This window comes from Sturnira hondurensis, unplaced genomic scaffold, assembly GCF_014824575.4.
Source record: "Sturnira hondurensis isolate 20B ecotype Veracruz unplaced genomic scaffold, ASM1482457v3 Scaffold0005279, whole genome shotgun sequence".
Lineage (NCBI taxonomy): Eukaryota > Metazoa > Chordata > Mammalia > Chiroptera > Phyllostomidae > Sturnira > Sturnira hondurensis.
In genome coordinates this window covers 14005883-14021923 of record NW_028077910.1, presented here as the reverse complement: position 1 = coordinate 14021923, position 16041 = coordinate 14005883, and the positions used below count along the sequence as shown (strand labels likewise).

Here is a 16041-nt window from a genome sequence, read left to right as displayed (position 1 = left end):
ATTTTGTAATTCCTCCTCTAAAGGATTATACATTCCATTGTCAGAGTGACTGATAGTGTGCATTTCTAATTTCCATCATCAATAACTGCTTTAAAAAATTATTTCAATAAAAATATAATTCATGTCCCATAAAATTCACCATTTTAACATACACAGTTCAGGGAGTTTTACTATATTCACAAGGTGGTTTAATTGTACCTGTGCAATTCCAGATTTTTTTCATCATCCCCAAAAGAAACCTCATTCACATTAGCAGTCACTAATTCCCCCAAGTAACCTCAAAGCTTTTTTGTCTCTTACCGTAGATTTATCTATTCTGGACAATTCATATTAATTGAATCATACAATAAGGAACCTTTTGTGAATGGCTTCTTTTAACTGAGCAAATTTATCCATATTGTATTATGCATCAGTACTAAATTTCTTTTTATTCCATTGTATGGATATACCACATATTGTTTATTTATCAGTTAGGCATTTGTGTTGTTTCTATGTTTGGCTGTTATGGGTAAATATAGCTATGAAAATTCAAGTGCAGGTTTTTGTGCCAATATGTTTTTAATTATCTTGGGTTGATACCTAAGAATGGGTTTACTGGGTCAAATGTGAACTGTTCAACATTCTGAGGAGCTACCAAACTTTTTCAGTGGCTATACCATTTCCTACCAACAATGTATGAGGATTCTAATTTTTCTGCGTCCTCACCAACACTAGTTACAGTCACATTAGTGAGCTTAAAGTAGTATCTCATTGTGCATCTCCTGATGACTAATGATGAGTATCTTTCTGTGTGTTTATTGGCTGTTTGTTGCCTTCTTTGGAGAAATATCCAGATCCTTTGCCTATTCATTAATTGGTTTATTTGTCTTCATTATTGATTTGTAAGAGTTCTTTATGTATTCTGGATACAAGAATCTAGTCAAATATATCATTTGCAAATATTTTAACTTTCTTGATGATGTCCTCTAAAGCACATTTTTAAAAAACTTTTCATAAGTCCAATTTTTTAAAATATAACTTACAAACCTTGATAAGTGACTGGAATTTGATACAGGTTGCAATGACTGTAGATCAGTTTGGATAGTATTGCCACCTTAATAATGTTAAATCTTATAATCCATGCACCTGGAATGTCTTGTTTATCAAGGTCTAATTTCATACAGTAATGTTTCATAGCCTGCCTTCAGTAAACAGGTCTTATGTTTCTTTTTAAACTTACAAGTTTTGTGGGGTTTTTAAATACTGGTGTATAGGAATACAAATAATTTTTATATATCATTCTTGTATCCTATAAGTTTGCTTAAATTCATGATCAGTTTTACTGGATTTGTGGGAGGTTCTCTAGAATTGTATATATGTAAGATCATGTTGTTTTTTAATAGGGATAGTTTTATAATAACTTTTTTTAAATGAGTGAAGTAACTGTGAAAATATTAAATGGAAAACTCCAAAAATAAACAGTTCGTAAGTTTTATTACATTTTAAAATATATTTTATTGATTATACCATTAGTTGTTGTTCTATTCCCCCCCTTCATTCTCCTCCACCCTGCACACCCCCTCCCCCACCATTCCCCCCCTTTAGTTTATGATCACGTGTCTCAAGCTCTTTAGATTCTATATTTCCCCTACTATTCTTGCCCTCCCCCCTATCTATTTTCTACCTACTGTCTATGCTATTTTCTGTACCTTCTCCCCCCTTCTCCCCCCTTCTCCTCCCACTCCCCTGTTGCTAACCCTCCATGTGTTCTTCATTTCTATGGTTCCACTCCTGATCTACCTGTCCTCTTGGTTTGCTTTTGTTTTAGGTGTGGTTGTTGATAACTGTGAGTTTGCTGTCCTTTCACTGTTCATATTTTTTAACTTTTTCTTAGATAAGTCCCTTTAACATTTCATATAAGGGCTTGGTGATGATGAACTCTTTGAATTTGACTTTATCTGAGAAGCACTTTATCTGCCCTTCCATTCTTAATGAAAGCTTTGCTGGATAGAGCAATTTTGGCTGTAGGTCTTTGCCTTTCATGACTTGGAATACTTCTTTCCGACCCCTTCTTGCCTGTAAGGTCTCTTTTGACAAATCAGCTGACAGTCTGATGGGCACTCCTTTGTAGGTGACTGTCCCCTTATCTCTTGCTGCTTCAAGGATTCTTTCCTTCATTTTAATCTTGGGCAGTGTAATTATGATGTGCCTTGGTGTGTTCCTTCTTGGGTCCAACTTCTTTGGGACTCTCTGAGCTTCCTGGATTTCCTGGAAGTATATTTCCTTTGCCAGAGTGGGGAAGTTCTTTATTATTTGTTCAGATATGTTTTCCACTCATCGATGTTTCTTTTCCCCTTCTGGTACCCCTATAATTCGGATGTTGGAACGTTTAAAGATGTCCTGGAGGTTCCTAAGCCTCTCCTCATTTTTTTGAATTCTTGTTTTTTCTTTTCTGGTTGGATGTTTTGTTCTTCCTTCTGGTCCACTCCAATGATTTGAGTCCCAGTTTTCTTTCCATCACTATTGGTTTCCTGTGCGTTTCCCTGCATTTCAATTAGTTTAGCCTTCATATGTTCCTCTAACTTGTGACTATAATCAACCAGTTCTGTGAGCATCCTGATCACCAGTGTTTTGAACTGTGCATCTGAGAGGTTCACTATTTCTCAGTCACTTAGAGTTATCGCCTCTGGGGCTTTGAGTTCTTCTTGAGCCATATTTTGGACTGTTCATGCCGGTTACGTATGGTATGAGCAGCAGAGCCCTAGGTGTTCACCAGGGCGGGGCAACTCAGTTGCTGGGTAGTGACACTGTATGTGGGGGCGGGGTCAAAGTAAATCAGTGGCGGTCCCCTCTGCCTCCTCCTGCGCTGGGCCCGCACAGTCCATCTCACTGCTCACTCCTTTGCTGGGTTTCTCTGCGAGTGCGAATGTGCAACCACGCTCAGCCTGCCCCGCACCCTCACTGAGACTGCAGTGCTATCCCGGCTGCCTGCATGCCTGGACCACCTGGGTTGGGGGATTCTTCCTGCCTGACCCTGCTCCGCTGCTGGCTCTGCCCCCCTTACAGGTCCCAGTTGAATGGTTCGTTGTTGTCGGACTTCCGTATAGTTCAGGTTTCAGTTCTTTGGCTGCGTCTTTGTTTACTAAACCTTTGTTGTATTCAAACTTGGTTGTGGGAGAAGGCACAGTGTTTTCACCTACGCCTCCATCTTGGCGGAAGTCGTAGTTTTATTAAATTTTACACTATTTTGAGTAGCGTGATGAAATCTCTCACTGCCTTCCCAGACATGGATCATCCCTTTGCCTCAAGTTATATTGCTACTTTCCTGTAACTCACTTAGTAGCCAGATCTGTTACCAGAGAAATCACATTCATATAACTTGTATTACAGTGAATTATAATCATTCTTTCATTAGTTGTTAGTCTGCTGCTGTGCCTAATTTATAAATTAAACTTTATCACAGGTATGTATGTATAGGAAAAACAGTACATACAGAGTCCAGGACTATGCACAGTTTTAGGCATCCAATGGTGGTCTTAGACCACATCCCCTGTAGATAAGGGGGAACTGCTGTACTCAGTTATGCAGATACTTAGAACCTTGCATATATTACATGTATATTACTTATGACTTTAAAACAATATATTCTTTTTATATGTATATATTTATTTTATTTTTAGATGGCAGTATGGGCAAAGAAAATGTCTAAAATTCAAACTCCTGAACATACTCCTCGGTTATTTGATTTAGTAAAAGTAAAAGATGAGGAAATTCGCCAAGCTTTTTACTTTGCTTTACGTGATACCTTAGTAGCTGACAACTTAGATCAAGCCACAAGGGTTGCATATCAAAAAGATAGAAGATGGAGAGTGGTGACGTTACAGGGACAAATCATAGAACAGTCAGGTAATACGGTTTTATTCCTGACATTGAGACTGTCTTTATTTAATCTTGTTGCAGGAGGCATCTAAAGTCTGACTTCTCTTTTCTCCAGGTACAATGACTGGTGGTGGAAGCAAAGTAATGAAAGGAAGAATGGGTTCTTCAGTTGTTGAAATCTCTGAAGAAGAGGTTGGCATATTTAAAATTACAGTCATACTTTTAAAAAAACAACAGCTTTATTGACATATAACATACATAACTATAGAATTCAGCCATTTTAATATACTGTTCTCACATTTTAACAGATTTCTATAGATGACTAATATTTAAGGCCCTGGTTGCTGTAGCTCAGTGGATTGAGTGGCCTTTAAAGTTCTAAAAATAGGCCCTGGCTGGTGTAGCTCAGTGGATTGAGTGCAAGCCTGCGAACCAGAGGATCGCGGTTCTATTACCAGTCAGGGCACATGCCTGGGTTGCAGGTCGGTTCCTTGCAGGCCAACTACCAGCAGGGGACGCACGAAAGGCAACCATACATTGATGTTTCTCTCCCTCTCTCCTTCCCCTCTAAAGATAAATAAAAGAATAAAATCTTTTTTTAAAAAAGTTCTAAAAATAAAACGTTAATTAGAAAATATATGCTTAACATGTTTTTCTATTACATTTGGATCATGACTATTTCATAATTTATTTAACCATTTATTTACTGTTTGGCATTTAACTTGTTTTACTTGTTTTCCCCCCACATAATTATTGCTGCATTACGTAATTATTTTTTTCTATTTCAAAGTAATTTTTTAAGGTATAACTATAATAGAGACCTCTGATGATATTTTCAAATTTTATTTCAAAATATTTTATATATGCCTACAAGTATATGCAAATGTCAAAATGGGGAAGATTGTGTTCTCTTATCACCCTCAGAACATTATATCTACTTTTTTTTATCCTTAAATATATATATACATGGCCCTGGCTGGTGTAGTTAAGTGGATTGAGTGTGGGCCTGTGAACTAAGTAAGGGTTGCTGCTTCAATTCCCAGTCAGAGCACATGCCTGGGTTGCAGGCCAGGTCACTGAGTGGGGGTACATGAGAGGCAACAACACATTGATGTTTCTCTCCCTCCCTTACCCTCTCTCTAAAAATAAATAAAATCTGTAAAACACACACATATACACGGATGTCCTGGATACCTGACTTTTTTCCCATTATGCTTTCATTTCTTCATTTTTCCCAAATTTTGAAATAGTTTATATCATTCCACTTAAATAGCTACATAGGGTACCTACCTTCAACTGACTTTGCTGTTAATCTGAAACGCTCTTAAAAAAACTTACTTCACTGGTACTCTTCTTTGTAGGTAAATAAAATGGAATCACAGTTGCAGAGAGACTCTCAAAAAGCAGTAAAAATCCAGGAACAGAAAGTACAACTGGAGGAAGCAGTAGTTACGCTAAAGCATAGTCAACGAGAAATGAGGAATACCCTAGAAAAGTTTACTGCAAGCATCAAGGTACTCTTGTCAGTATTAGTGAATCTATTGGAGTTCAGTAGTAATTTGGCAGAAGCATTTTGCTGTTTGCTTACAATTTTAATATAAGGGAGGGAGGGGATGGATCTCTAGGTAGAAGGCTGCCTCTTGATGATTTTGTTTCTCTGAGTACTGATGGATAAATGCCGTCAGAGTGTTGCTCTAGACACGACTATTCCTGGTTTCCATTAGTACTCCATAGAAATGTCTCTTCCTTAACAACTATATGACCCTTTATTTTCATTTTTTTTCAAAGTGGAATGTTTTCATAATCATAAAATAGCAATGCATGCTTAAAGTAAAAACAAAAACAAGTTTTCAGAAAATACTCAAAAGATGATCACCCTCAATTTTTATGTATATCCTTGAGCTTTTTAAAACCTAGTTTGCATACATGTTTATGTATGTGGTAAATAAAGATATACATATTAAGTATACATGTGGAATTTAATGAGTTATACTATTCTTCAATTAAGAAATTGTGGTTTTCTTTGTAAGCCAATGAAAATTTACTTGGCAGTTGCATTAGAGCTTTTTGTTTATATAATTTGATAAATGTTTTTATGTACATTGCTATGTTTAAAATATCCTTATTAGGTATATACTGATCCAATTATTTCCTTAGGAAATTTTAACTTTCTTTCGTAATGAGTTTACCCATCATTTTATGTTTGTTGGCCATTTTCATTTTTTATATAAATTGTTCTTGTTTTCTGTTTTCATATTGGTCTTTAAAGATTTTAAGTGCCTTTTTTTTTTTAAGTTCAGAATGTTTAAAGGAAATGTTACTGAGTTAAAATACTGATCTTAAATGTTAAAACTGTTCTGTAGCCTTTATCAGAGCAAGAAGAATATTTGAATGTCCAAGTTAAGGAACTTGAAGCTAATGTACTTGCTACAGCCCCCGACAAAAAAAGGCAGAAATTACTAGAAGAAAATGTTAGTGCTTTCAAAACAGGTATGTTTACAGATACAGACCTTTTGAGATCATTAAAAATGGATTTTTAATGTTCGAAATATTTAAAATAGTAGTTTGTAGGCTAAAAATAGCAAGTCACTGCACTGTTTTAGGGTTTCTGTTGTTTCATTCTCAAGATTATAAAGTACTATTAAGGTTAAGTAAGTACCATTAAATTGAGAATTATATTTGACAGATAAGGAAGCCAAGGTATGAAAGGGTTTATATAATTTGCTCAAGGTCACATAGCATATGGTGTTACAAGAATTCAAGCCAAAGATTTTATTTATTTTTAGAGAGAGGGGAAGGAAGGGAGAAGAGAGGGAGAAAAACATCAATGTACAAGAGATACATCTATCAGTTGCCTGTCCCACACCCCCAGCTGGGGACCTGGCCTGCAACCCAGGCATATGCCCTGACTGGGAATCGAACCGGCAACCTTTTGGTTTGTAGGCTGGTACTCAATCCACTGAGCCACACCAGCCAGGGCAGATTAAATATTTTGTTTTACATTGGTTTAGTTCTTAAATATCTCTCTGGCTGATGTACAGAAAAATAGAGAAGGACTGGGGCAATGTGGTATAGAGTAGTAATTTAAAATTACAGATATTATATGCCAGTTTTTTTCTTCTACTTATAAATAGACATGCTACTATTGATATTTAAAAAGAAATGCATTGTATATACTTAAAAATGAGAAAGAAAATATTCTAAAGATCTGGCCCCTCATAGCTGGCCTATCCCAAGGGTAAGTCATAGTGCCAGCCCCCACTGCAGCTACAGGTGAGCCTGACACATAGGGGCAGCCTAATGGAACCTCAACCATCTTAGATCTGAAAAAAAATGACTGCTGTTGGCAGTGTAGAACTATTAAGTGTGTATATTTAATATCCTTAGACAATAAAGAAGGGCCAGAAGACTAAAAACAGGTTGTTTTGTTTTTCAAGAGCCAAGTGGTGATCTCAAAAATATTGAAAACCAGTTGACTGAATTAACTCAGTAGATGAGCTGAAAGATCAGGCTAAAGAGTTACTTGATAATGTAGAACAAAAAAAGAGAAGTGGGTAAGTTATGAGATTCAGAGAAGGTTGAGATTCTGACCTACCTAATAGAGAAGAGACAAAAAGGAAGCAATAGTTAATTTTGTATCCAATCCTTTTCTCTCAGTAAATCCTATCCACCTGTGCCAGATGCCCGCACATGTACTAGGAGCTTTATGGGAATCTCTTTCCATAAGTTAGCTCAGTTTTTTGTTTACCTGTCTAGACACAGATATTCTTAGTAGCTTGAGAATCTTGCCTTTTTGTCACCTTTCATCCTTCTGGTGTTGTATAGTGATTAAGATGTAAATAGAACAGAATCCAATCTGGCCTGTGTGTGTGTTTGAGAGAATAGTAGGTTGTTTACAGAATCATTAGGCTGGCTGAAGAAATTCTAAGTTAAACATTCAAGAATAATTTCCTGAGCTACTCTGCAAAACTATCAAAGGAGCTATATTGCCTCTCCTACCATTGGAAAGTCAAATCTCAAATTGGAAGCTTAACACTACAATTTACCAACAACAGAAGCACATTACACCCACTATAATCTGTACCATCAAAGTTAATGCCACTGCCTATAATCACAAAGCTTTTGACTGGACACCTGAACTTCTAACTCCACCAAGAACTTCCCTGTGACTGCTTGCTTACAGAAACATGTTTGATTCATCACTTTTGCCTCCCAAGTAATGCTTTTGATTGAATGGACCTAAATGGTGTCTAAATCCTAGGTACAAGGAAATCTAAGAAATGCAATTTAGCTTTCTTGTACTACAAAGAATTCCAATTTTACCGTCTCTTTATAAGAAACATGTGGAGGAGAACTCTATGACTAGCAGAATAAAATGACCACAATTTCTTCATCCCTGGGAAGTTAATGGGCATATAGTCTCATGGTAAAAATCATGAGATCAATAATCAAGGATGTACCTTAAGAAAAAGTTGTAAATTTCTTTGAAATGAGCTTCGGTGCATGAAGGCATTGAGAAATGAATGGGTTTTTTTCAGAGCTGAGCCAGAGAATTTACCATGGTGGTTATAACACCATTCATGTTGACAAGAGTTTTTTTGAAGTGCTTTTCCCCAATGTCTAAAATTTCTTTTAAATACATCAGGTTAGTCATATTAACTAAAGAAATTTACATCCAACAGGTGCTCATTAACCTAGAAACATGAATTAAGGGTTTGGGTTTTTTTGTTTTGTTTTTTTCAGAATATGACAAGGTGGCTGAGAGAGCTGGTAAAATAGAAGCTGAGATTCAAAGGTTACACAATATCATCGTAGAAATTAATAATCATAAACTCAAGGCTCAGCAAGACAAACTTGATAAAATAAATAAGCAATTAGATGAATGTGCTTCTGCTATTACTAAGGCCCAAGTAGCAATCAAGACTGCTGACAGGTAGAGTATGTGTACTACCCTGGCCTGTCTTCCTCTTCCCTACCTCCACATTGGAAAGGGGCCTAATACTTCATATCCATTGAATGTCTCTATTACTGTTACTTATTGAATCTGTCTGCCGTGTTATACCTAATAGGACTTTAGTAAGGGGAACACTATAAACGTTTATCATATGACTTGTTTTGTTTTAAATTAAAAAAGCAGGGATACCTTGGCAAAGTAGTTCTGTAACTCCCCAGATGTTGTGAGGACATAGAAATTAGTTTTGTTTCTCTGGCTTAGGAGTAGGTAATTAAATAGATCTAGATCTTAGAGATCTCTTAGAACAATTGTCTGAGTAATTTAAATTCTTAATTAACTACATTATTCTATTGTCTAAGATCACAAAAAATTTTTTATCCATTCATAGATCTTGTTTTAAAATGAATTTTTAGATCACTTATTGAAGTAGTTCTAAAACAATTAAAGCTAAGTATGTATATAAAAGTGTTGAAATGTGAATAGCTGTCTCTTGAAATTAGAAGAAAATGATTGCATATTTATTATCTGGTGACTAAGCTATTCTGATGCTTTTTGGTCAAAGGTGCTAATAAGCCATTTGTTAGGAGCAAATTTTTGCCTAAACACATTTGTCAACGTAGAAGTAATTTTATCAAGGGAGAAAACAGTTGTTCCTCCCAGTTTGGCCCCATCCTTACACCTCTTTGGAAGCACTTGTTGCCCTGAGTTGAACTGGGATGTAGTTTTTATTTCAATATATAGCTTAATGAGCACGGTGACTTTAAGAATATCCAATCTGCCCCAGCTCAGTGGATTGAGCTCGGGCCTGCGAACCAGACAATCACGATTCTATTCCCAGTCAGGGCACATGCCTGGGTTGCAGGCCAGTTCCCAGCAGGGGACACATGAGGTGCAACCATGATGTTTCTCTCCTTCTCTTCTTCCCTTCCCCTCTAAAGATAAATAAATAAAATCTTTTTAGAAAAAGAATATTCAATCTGACAAGTGACAAAAGAATATAATGATTGAACCTGCTTCGGAGTATAAGATTGAATTATACTAGAAGTTTATATATATAAGGAAGTTTCATTAATTTGTACTGAGTTTAATAAAATTTACAGTATCCACAAGTGTATGTGTAAACAAAAACAGAAAATATGTGTAAACAAATTCAGGGATAGTTTTGAAAATCAGATCTTTTAAGTCTGTAATAGAAAAAAATGTCACATTGGTATGTCATGAAAAATTCTTTGGGAGGTTTTAAGAAGCAGATCACCACTCACACATTACCACGTTTTTAATATATTATTTTGCTTGTTTAGAAATCTTAAAAAAGCACAAGACTCTGTCTTTCGCACAGAAAAAGAAATAAAAGATACAACGAAAGAAGTAGGTGACTTAACAGCAGAGCTAAAAAGTCTTGAGGAAAAAGCAACAGAGGTCATAAAGAATACAAATGCTGCAGAGGTAAGACTTGGAGAAGGGGGAGAATGGTATTCGAAACAGTTGAAGGGATTTGGTATATGACATCAGTGCCTCGCATAATAGTGCTTAGTAGGTTAAAACATTTAACTGTATTAACTTGTACAATAAAAATGAATACTATAACTTTTGGGTAAATAAGTTTTCGTGTAAAATGAAAGCGTAGGAAGAGATTGCCAGCTTCAGCTTGGTAATATGAAAATACCTGTTCTTTGTGTGGGAAGGTCATATCTTGACCTTAGCAATTATTCTTGATTTTTAGGAGTCCTTACCAGAGATCCAAAAAGAACATCGTAATCTACTTCAAGAACTAAAAGTAATTCAAGAAAATGAACATGCTCTCCAAAAAGATGCACTTAGTATTAAATTGAAACTTGAACAAATAGATGGTCACATTGCAGAACATAATTCTAAAATAAGATACTGGCAAAAAGAGGTGAGATTTTTACCATTTAATTAAATGTAACTATCTTTTATGAAAAATAGTTTAGCTTTTTGGTTTTTTGTTTGTGTGGTGAGGTATGTTATTCTTAATTGCATGATATAATGACTTCCCAAGTTTATAGGGAATATAAGGAACAATATGCAGTAATTTTACATACAGAAAAATCTGGGCAATTTTTAGGAGTAGTCAACATATTCATCGAAGAGCTGATTTGGAGATTTAACAGAAGGCTACACTTGGAAGTACTACACCTGTTTTTCTCTTCTTTTTTTTTTTTATTATTTATTATTTAATTTAATTTTTCCCATTTTCATTTATTCCCCTTATCCTGTCTTTCACCTCCACTCACAATCACCACACTGTTGTCAATGTCCATGAGCACTTTTTTTTTCTCCTTGATCCTGCCACCCCCACAGCTGTCAGCCTGCTCTCTGTATTACTCTGTCTCTATTTTGCATCTTAATTCAGTCTGTTAATTAGATTCCACATAGAGGGAAATCATAGTATTTGTCTGTGACTGGCTTATTTCACTTAGCATATGTTCTCTAGATCCCTCCATACTGTCACAAAGGGTAAAATTATCTCTCTTTTTTTTTTTCAGCCAAGTAGTATACCATTGTGCAAATGCACCATAGTTGGTTTTTTCATAGTTGGAAAAAAATCATATTTTTCTCAAATTCCTTTGAAAAGTAGCTGATGCACAAATTAGTTACAAATCCCTGATATATGTTGTTATAGTATATAGGTACATTATATTATTGATTTATCATAATGTTGATTTGATTCTTTTAAACAGTGGATGGTAGTAGTATGATGCCCTCCCTAACTGTTCATTTAATTGCACTTTTAGATTTCAAAAATATCACTGCATCCCATAGAAAATAATCCTGTTGAAGAGATTTCAGTTCTGAGCCCAGAGGATCTTGAAGCCATCAAGAATCCAGATTCTATAACAAATCAAATTGCACTTTTGGAAGCCCAGTGCCATGAAATGAAACCAAACCTTGGTGCCATTGCAGAGTATAAAAAGAAGGTATGAATAAACTGTTCATATATCATAGTCAGAAATTCTTATTAGTCCTCAGTCTCAACTGTGGCCTCTGATTTTATATAATGTGCAGTGTTGTCATCTCAGATTTATAACTGAATAGATGCTTATTCTCATGACATTCTTTCCATAGGAAGAATTATATTTACAACGGGTAGCAGAATTGGACAAAATTACTCATGAAAGAGATAATTTTAGACAGGCATATGAAGATCTTCGGAAACAAAGGCTTAATGAATTCATGGCAGGTTTTTATATAATAACAAATAAATTAAAAGAAAATTACCAAATGCTTACTTTGGGAGGTGATGCTGAACTGGAGCTCGTAGACAGCTTGGATCCTTTCTCTGAAGGAATCATGTTCAGGTTTGTAATCAAATCCTAAGTTCTGGATCCTCCTATTACAGAGCTCTGTGTTTTCTCCAAACTCTTAGTATTGTTTAGAGATGGGACGCAAAGTGTAAAGATGTGTAACTTGTTTTGATGATAAATACTAAATTATTTACATATTGGCAGTTTAGAGCATAAAACCTGGGCAAACAGCATATTTTAAGTATATTTGCTTGATTGTGCTATTACAGTTGTCACAGTTTTTCCCACTTTTTGCCCCTCTGGCCCAGTACCCCCATACCTGGGGGTATGAGATTATCATCAGTGCCAGTGGAGCAGCTGTCTTAACCACTTGTGGCCCTGTGGAGGGGAGGGCTCAGAGAGGGGACAGTGCCACTGCCTGGATTCTGGAGATTGCCTGGTTCACACTTCACTTTCTCCTCATATGCCACTTGTGCCCTTCCAGCTGTGGCCCTGGTGCTAAATCCCAGAAGGGGCAGGTGCAAGTAAGCCTGTGCAGGCTCTTTAAGAGGGAAGAGGAGTCTCTTGAGAATCCCACAGTTTATTCCACTGCCCCAACTGGTTTTTACAGCCAGAAGTTATGGGGTCTTACCTTCTTGGTGCTGGAACCCTGGGCTAGGTGGTCTGGCCTGGAGCTGGGATCACTCCAGAAGTATCTGATTTTTATCCACCACACGCAAATGTGGGGCTGTCCATTGTGCCACCTCTCCACCTCCATGCATCTCTGCCCCTCCTACCTGTCTGGATGAATGTGGCTTCTTGAAATCCTTGGTTGTCAGACTCCGGTACAGCTCGATTTTCTGACAGATCTGGGGGTTATACTTGCTTTGTAGTCCAGATGTAATTCTTGCTGTGGTTGTGCACAGAGGCAAAGTGTGTTTAACCTAATGCCTCCATCTTAACATCCAGCTGTAAAAATTGCATTAGCAATGGGGGGAGAATAGCAAAAAGTACTTATTAGCCTACTTTTTAAATCTTAAAGTTTGGGTAGATGCTCCTCTATGTTCATCCTCCAATTATGTTTTTATAAAATCACCCCCCAAAAAAACTTTTATTTGTGAAAAGCAAGTTAGAAATTCCTTGGAAAGTGATTATGGAAAATAAATCACAGAGTCTTAAGGTAATGAGATTTTATTATTTCAGTGTTCGACCACCTAAGAAAAGTTGGAAAAAGATCTTCAACCTTTCAGGAGGAGAGAAAACACTTAGTTCATTGGCTTTAGTATTTGCTCTTCATCACTACAAACCCACTCCACTGTACTTCATGGACGAGATTGATGCAGCCCTTGATTTTAAAAATGTGTCCATTGTTGCATTTTACATATACGTAAGTAATCATTTAGAGCTTCTTATCCTAATGTTTTTATGGGTTCCTCAAACATTGAAGGTTGAATTCTTCAACTTCTTTCTTTGAAGATTTTATTTATTTTTAGGGAAAGGGGAAGGGAAGGAAAGACAGGCAGAGAGACATCAGTATGTGGTTGCCTTTTGTGCACCCCCTACTGGGGACCTGGCCCGCAACCCAGGTATGTGCTCTGACTGGGAATTGAACCTGTGACCCTTTGGCTCGCAGGTGGGTGCTCAACCTGTGGTCGCACATGAGCCATACAGCCAGGGTTCTTTGACTTATTTCTTACTTTTGAGCTTTTTTAAAACTATTTTCTTCTAACTCCATGTCCTGGGGTATCAAAAGAAACAAACTTCTTTACTTGAACCAAATACTTCCATTTGGAGAAAGATAAATTGATAGTATGCATTACTAGAGGACACATAGCTAGAATCTTCTTTATCCTGCCTAGAACATTTTTCATGAAAAGACTTCTAAGCAACCATGCTTTCAGAAATACTCAAATTTCTCTCAAATACTGTTTCATAAATTATTCATCTCATCATTCCTGTTTGTGTTAATTATCAATGTATTGTTAAATTCATTACCTAAATAAAATACAAGGTCTGGCAGAAGTAAGGCCTGCTTGAGTGTAGTTGGTAGGAGAATAATATGGGTGTAGTAATTTATAGTTTTAAAGTGAACATTTTACCTGAAATGTCACCTGATTTGCTTGAGTGTGAGTGACGTTATTATGTTACATAATTACATGCCTATGATTTTGTAATAAAAGAGGGGGGCGTTATTTGTGCCAGACCCTATAGATCACAGGGAGGTAAAGCTTAGATGTTTATTGTATGATGTACCTGTCAATATTTAATGTTTCTTACTCTTTCTCTTTAGGAACAAACGAAAAATGCCCAGTTCATAATAATCTCTCTTCGAAATAATATGTTTGAGATTTCAGATAGACTTATTGGAATTTACAAGACATATGACATAACAAAAAGTGTTGCAGTAAACCCAAAAGAAATTGCATCTAAAGACTTTGTTAAACTTGTTTATACAGAAGATTCATCGAATTGAATCAAATCAACACAGATCCAGTGTATTGTATTACTGAATTTTTTTCTTTGTAAAGGATTACAGCTGTATAAAATTCATATTCATAAACTTGATCATGGACTGGCTTCTAGTTTCTGCTGTTACAAGTCTTATAAAATATTCTACCTGCTTCTAGTAGATTATAAGAATCTGACAATTTTGTAAGGAGCAGCAGACAATGGAGAAAATAAGATATCTAGACTGTCAGATTACTGGCCTTTTCCCCAAATTGCTACCATCAGAGTTTAAAGTATGTTAATTCAGTTAACTTTAAAGTTCTAAACCAGCTCATGTTATCAAGATGCAGCATACTCTTGTGGACCTGCCAGCTACTAGTTTATGAATTCCTAAGGCGTTCCCATTAATTTAAGTTACTAATTTAGGTAATCACTGTTGGTTACTCTTATACTGGGAGCTTTTTTTTTAGTCAGTCATTCTGAATAATAAGGATGAAAATTTAAATACTTTCTGTGCTTGTCTAAAATTTGAGATATGTTTAAAACAGTTGCAAGAGGGCCAGCAAACTGAGACAGTGTAAACATGATTAGGATATTGCATACGGTAAAAAGAAATACCCACTAATAGTTACTTCATAAAGAGTGAAGTATACAGAGGTTAAATTCCATAGTGTAAATGGAAATTAAGATAGAAGACTGTTTCCTACCAAATTATCATGTGTGTGTGTTGACACTATTCACTCAAAAAATATGCTACTGGAAATAAGTTGTCAACCACCTGGTTGTCAGGAGGAGTTTGGGTACTGAGTCAAAAGGTTTTACCCTTTCTATTCAATTTCTACATATTGATCCTGAGGACTTAAAAATAAGAGTTAATTAGCTCATTATTCAGTAATGCATTATTTAGGGACTAAAAATCCAACAAATATTTGTGTTATAATGTAAATACATTAGCATGGACTTAAAAATAAAGATCTGAAACTCAAGTATGGTCTTTTGTTTTTTAATTTTAATCACATTGTGAAAAGAAGGCCAAACTGCCACGTGCAGAGCCTCATTTGGATGTGTCTGGAGTTTTGGAAGCTTGACTGCTCTGTTCTACAAAGGACCCTGAGTTCATTTGGAGGTTCTAGCAGGGGAGCACAGCCTTCAACAAGGTGCACACAGCTTCAGAAGGGACACACATGGAGCAGTGAGGGAGGAAGGGGACATCTGCCCAGTGGCCGGATCAGCAGAATCAACCTGGCAATAGATGTCGCAGCCAGTTTGGCCTCATACCCTGGTCATTTGTTTTCAATCAAGATTATTACTGTAAAACTAACTAGAAAAGGCTGTAATTATAATCAAGTGCCTTTTCATTGGTGAGAGTAGAGGTGGATGAAATTAAGTATTTTATTGCATTTTAATAACCAGTGGAGTAGTAGAGCTTAGTACTAAGTTTTAAAAAGTTCAAAGTAACCCTGGATGCCGTGGCTCTATGACTTATGTGCCGGCCTGCAAACCAAAGGGTCACCAGTTCAATTCCCAGTCTGGGCA

At 36.3% G+C, this 16041-nt stretch overlaps 1 protein-coding gene across 1 annotated transcript in view; it reads left to right on the top strand.

Moving 5' to 3' along the window:
- SMC4 (structural maintenance of chromosomes 4) overlaps positions 1-15492 on the top strand; it is a 38025-nt gene extending 22533 nt beyond the window's left edge. Inside the window, exons 14-24 of the mRNA XM_037046637.1 lie at positions 3660-3885; positions 3974-4050; positions 5220-5372; positions 6222-6348; positions 8602-8791; positions 10114-10258; positions 10536-10709; positions 11569-11751; positions 11900-12132; positions 13261-13444; positions 14348-15492. Coding sequence (XP_036902532.1) covers positions 3660-3885; positions 3974-4050; positions 5220-5372; positions 6222-6348; positions 8602-8791; positions 10114-10258; positions 10536-10709; positions 11569-11751; positions 11900-12132; positions 13261-13444; positions 14348-14530 — 1875 coding nt within the window. The 3' untranslated portion in view covers positions 14531-15492. The remainder of the gene's footprint in view (positions 1-3659; positions 3886-3973; positions 4051-5219; positions 5373-6221; positions 6349-8601; positions 8792-10113; positions 10259-10535; positions 10710-11568; positions 11752-11899; positions 12133-13260; positions 13445-14347) is intronic.
- The last annotated feature ends 549 nt before the right edge of the window (positions 15493-16041 follow it).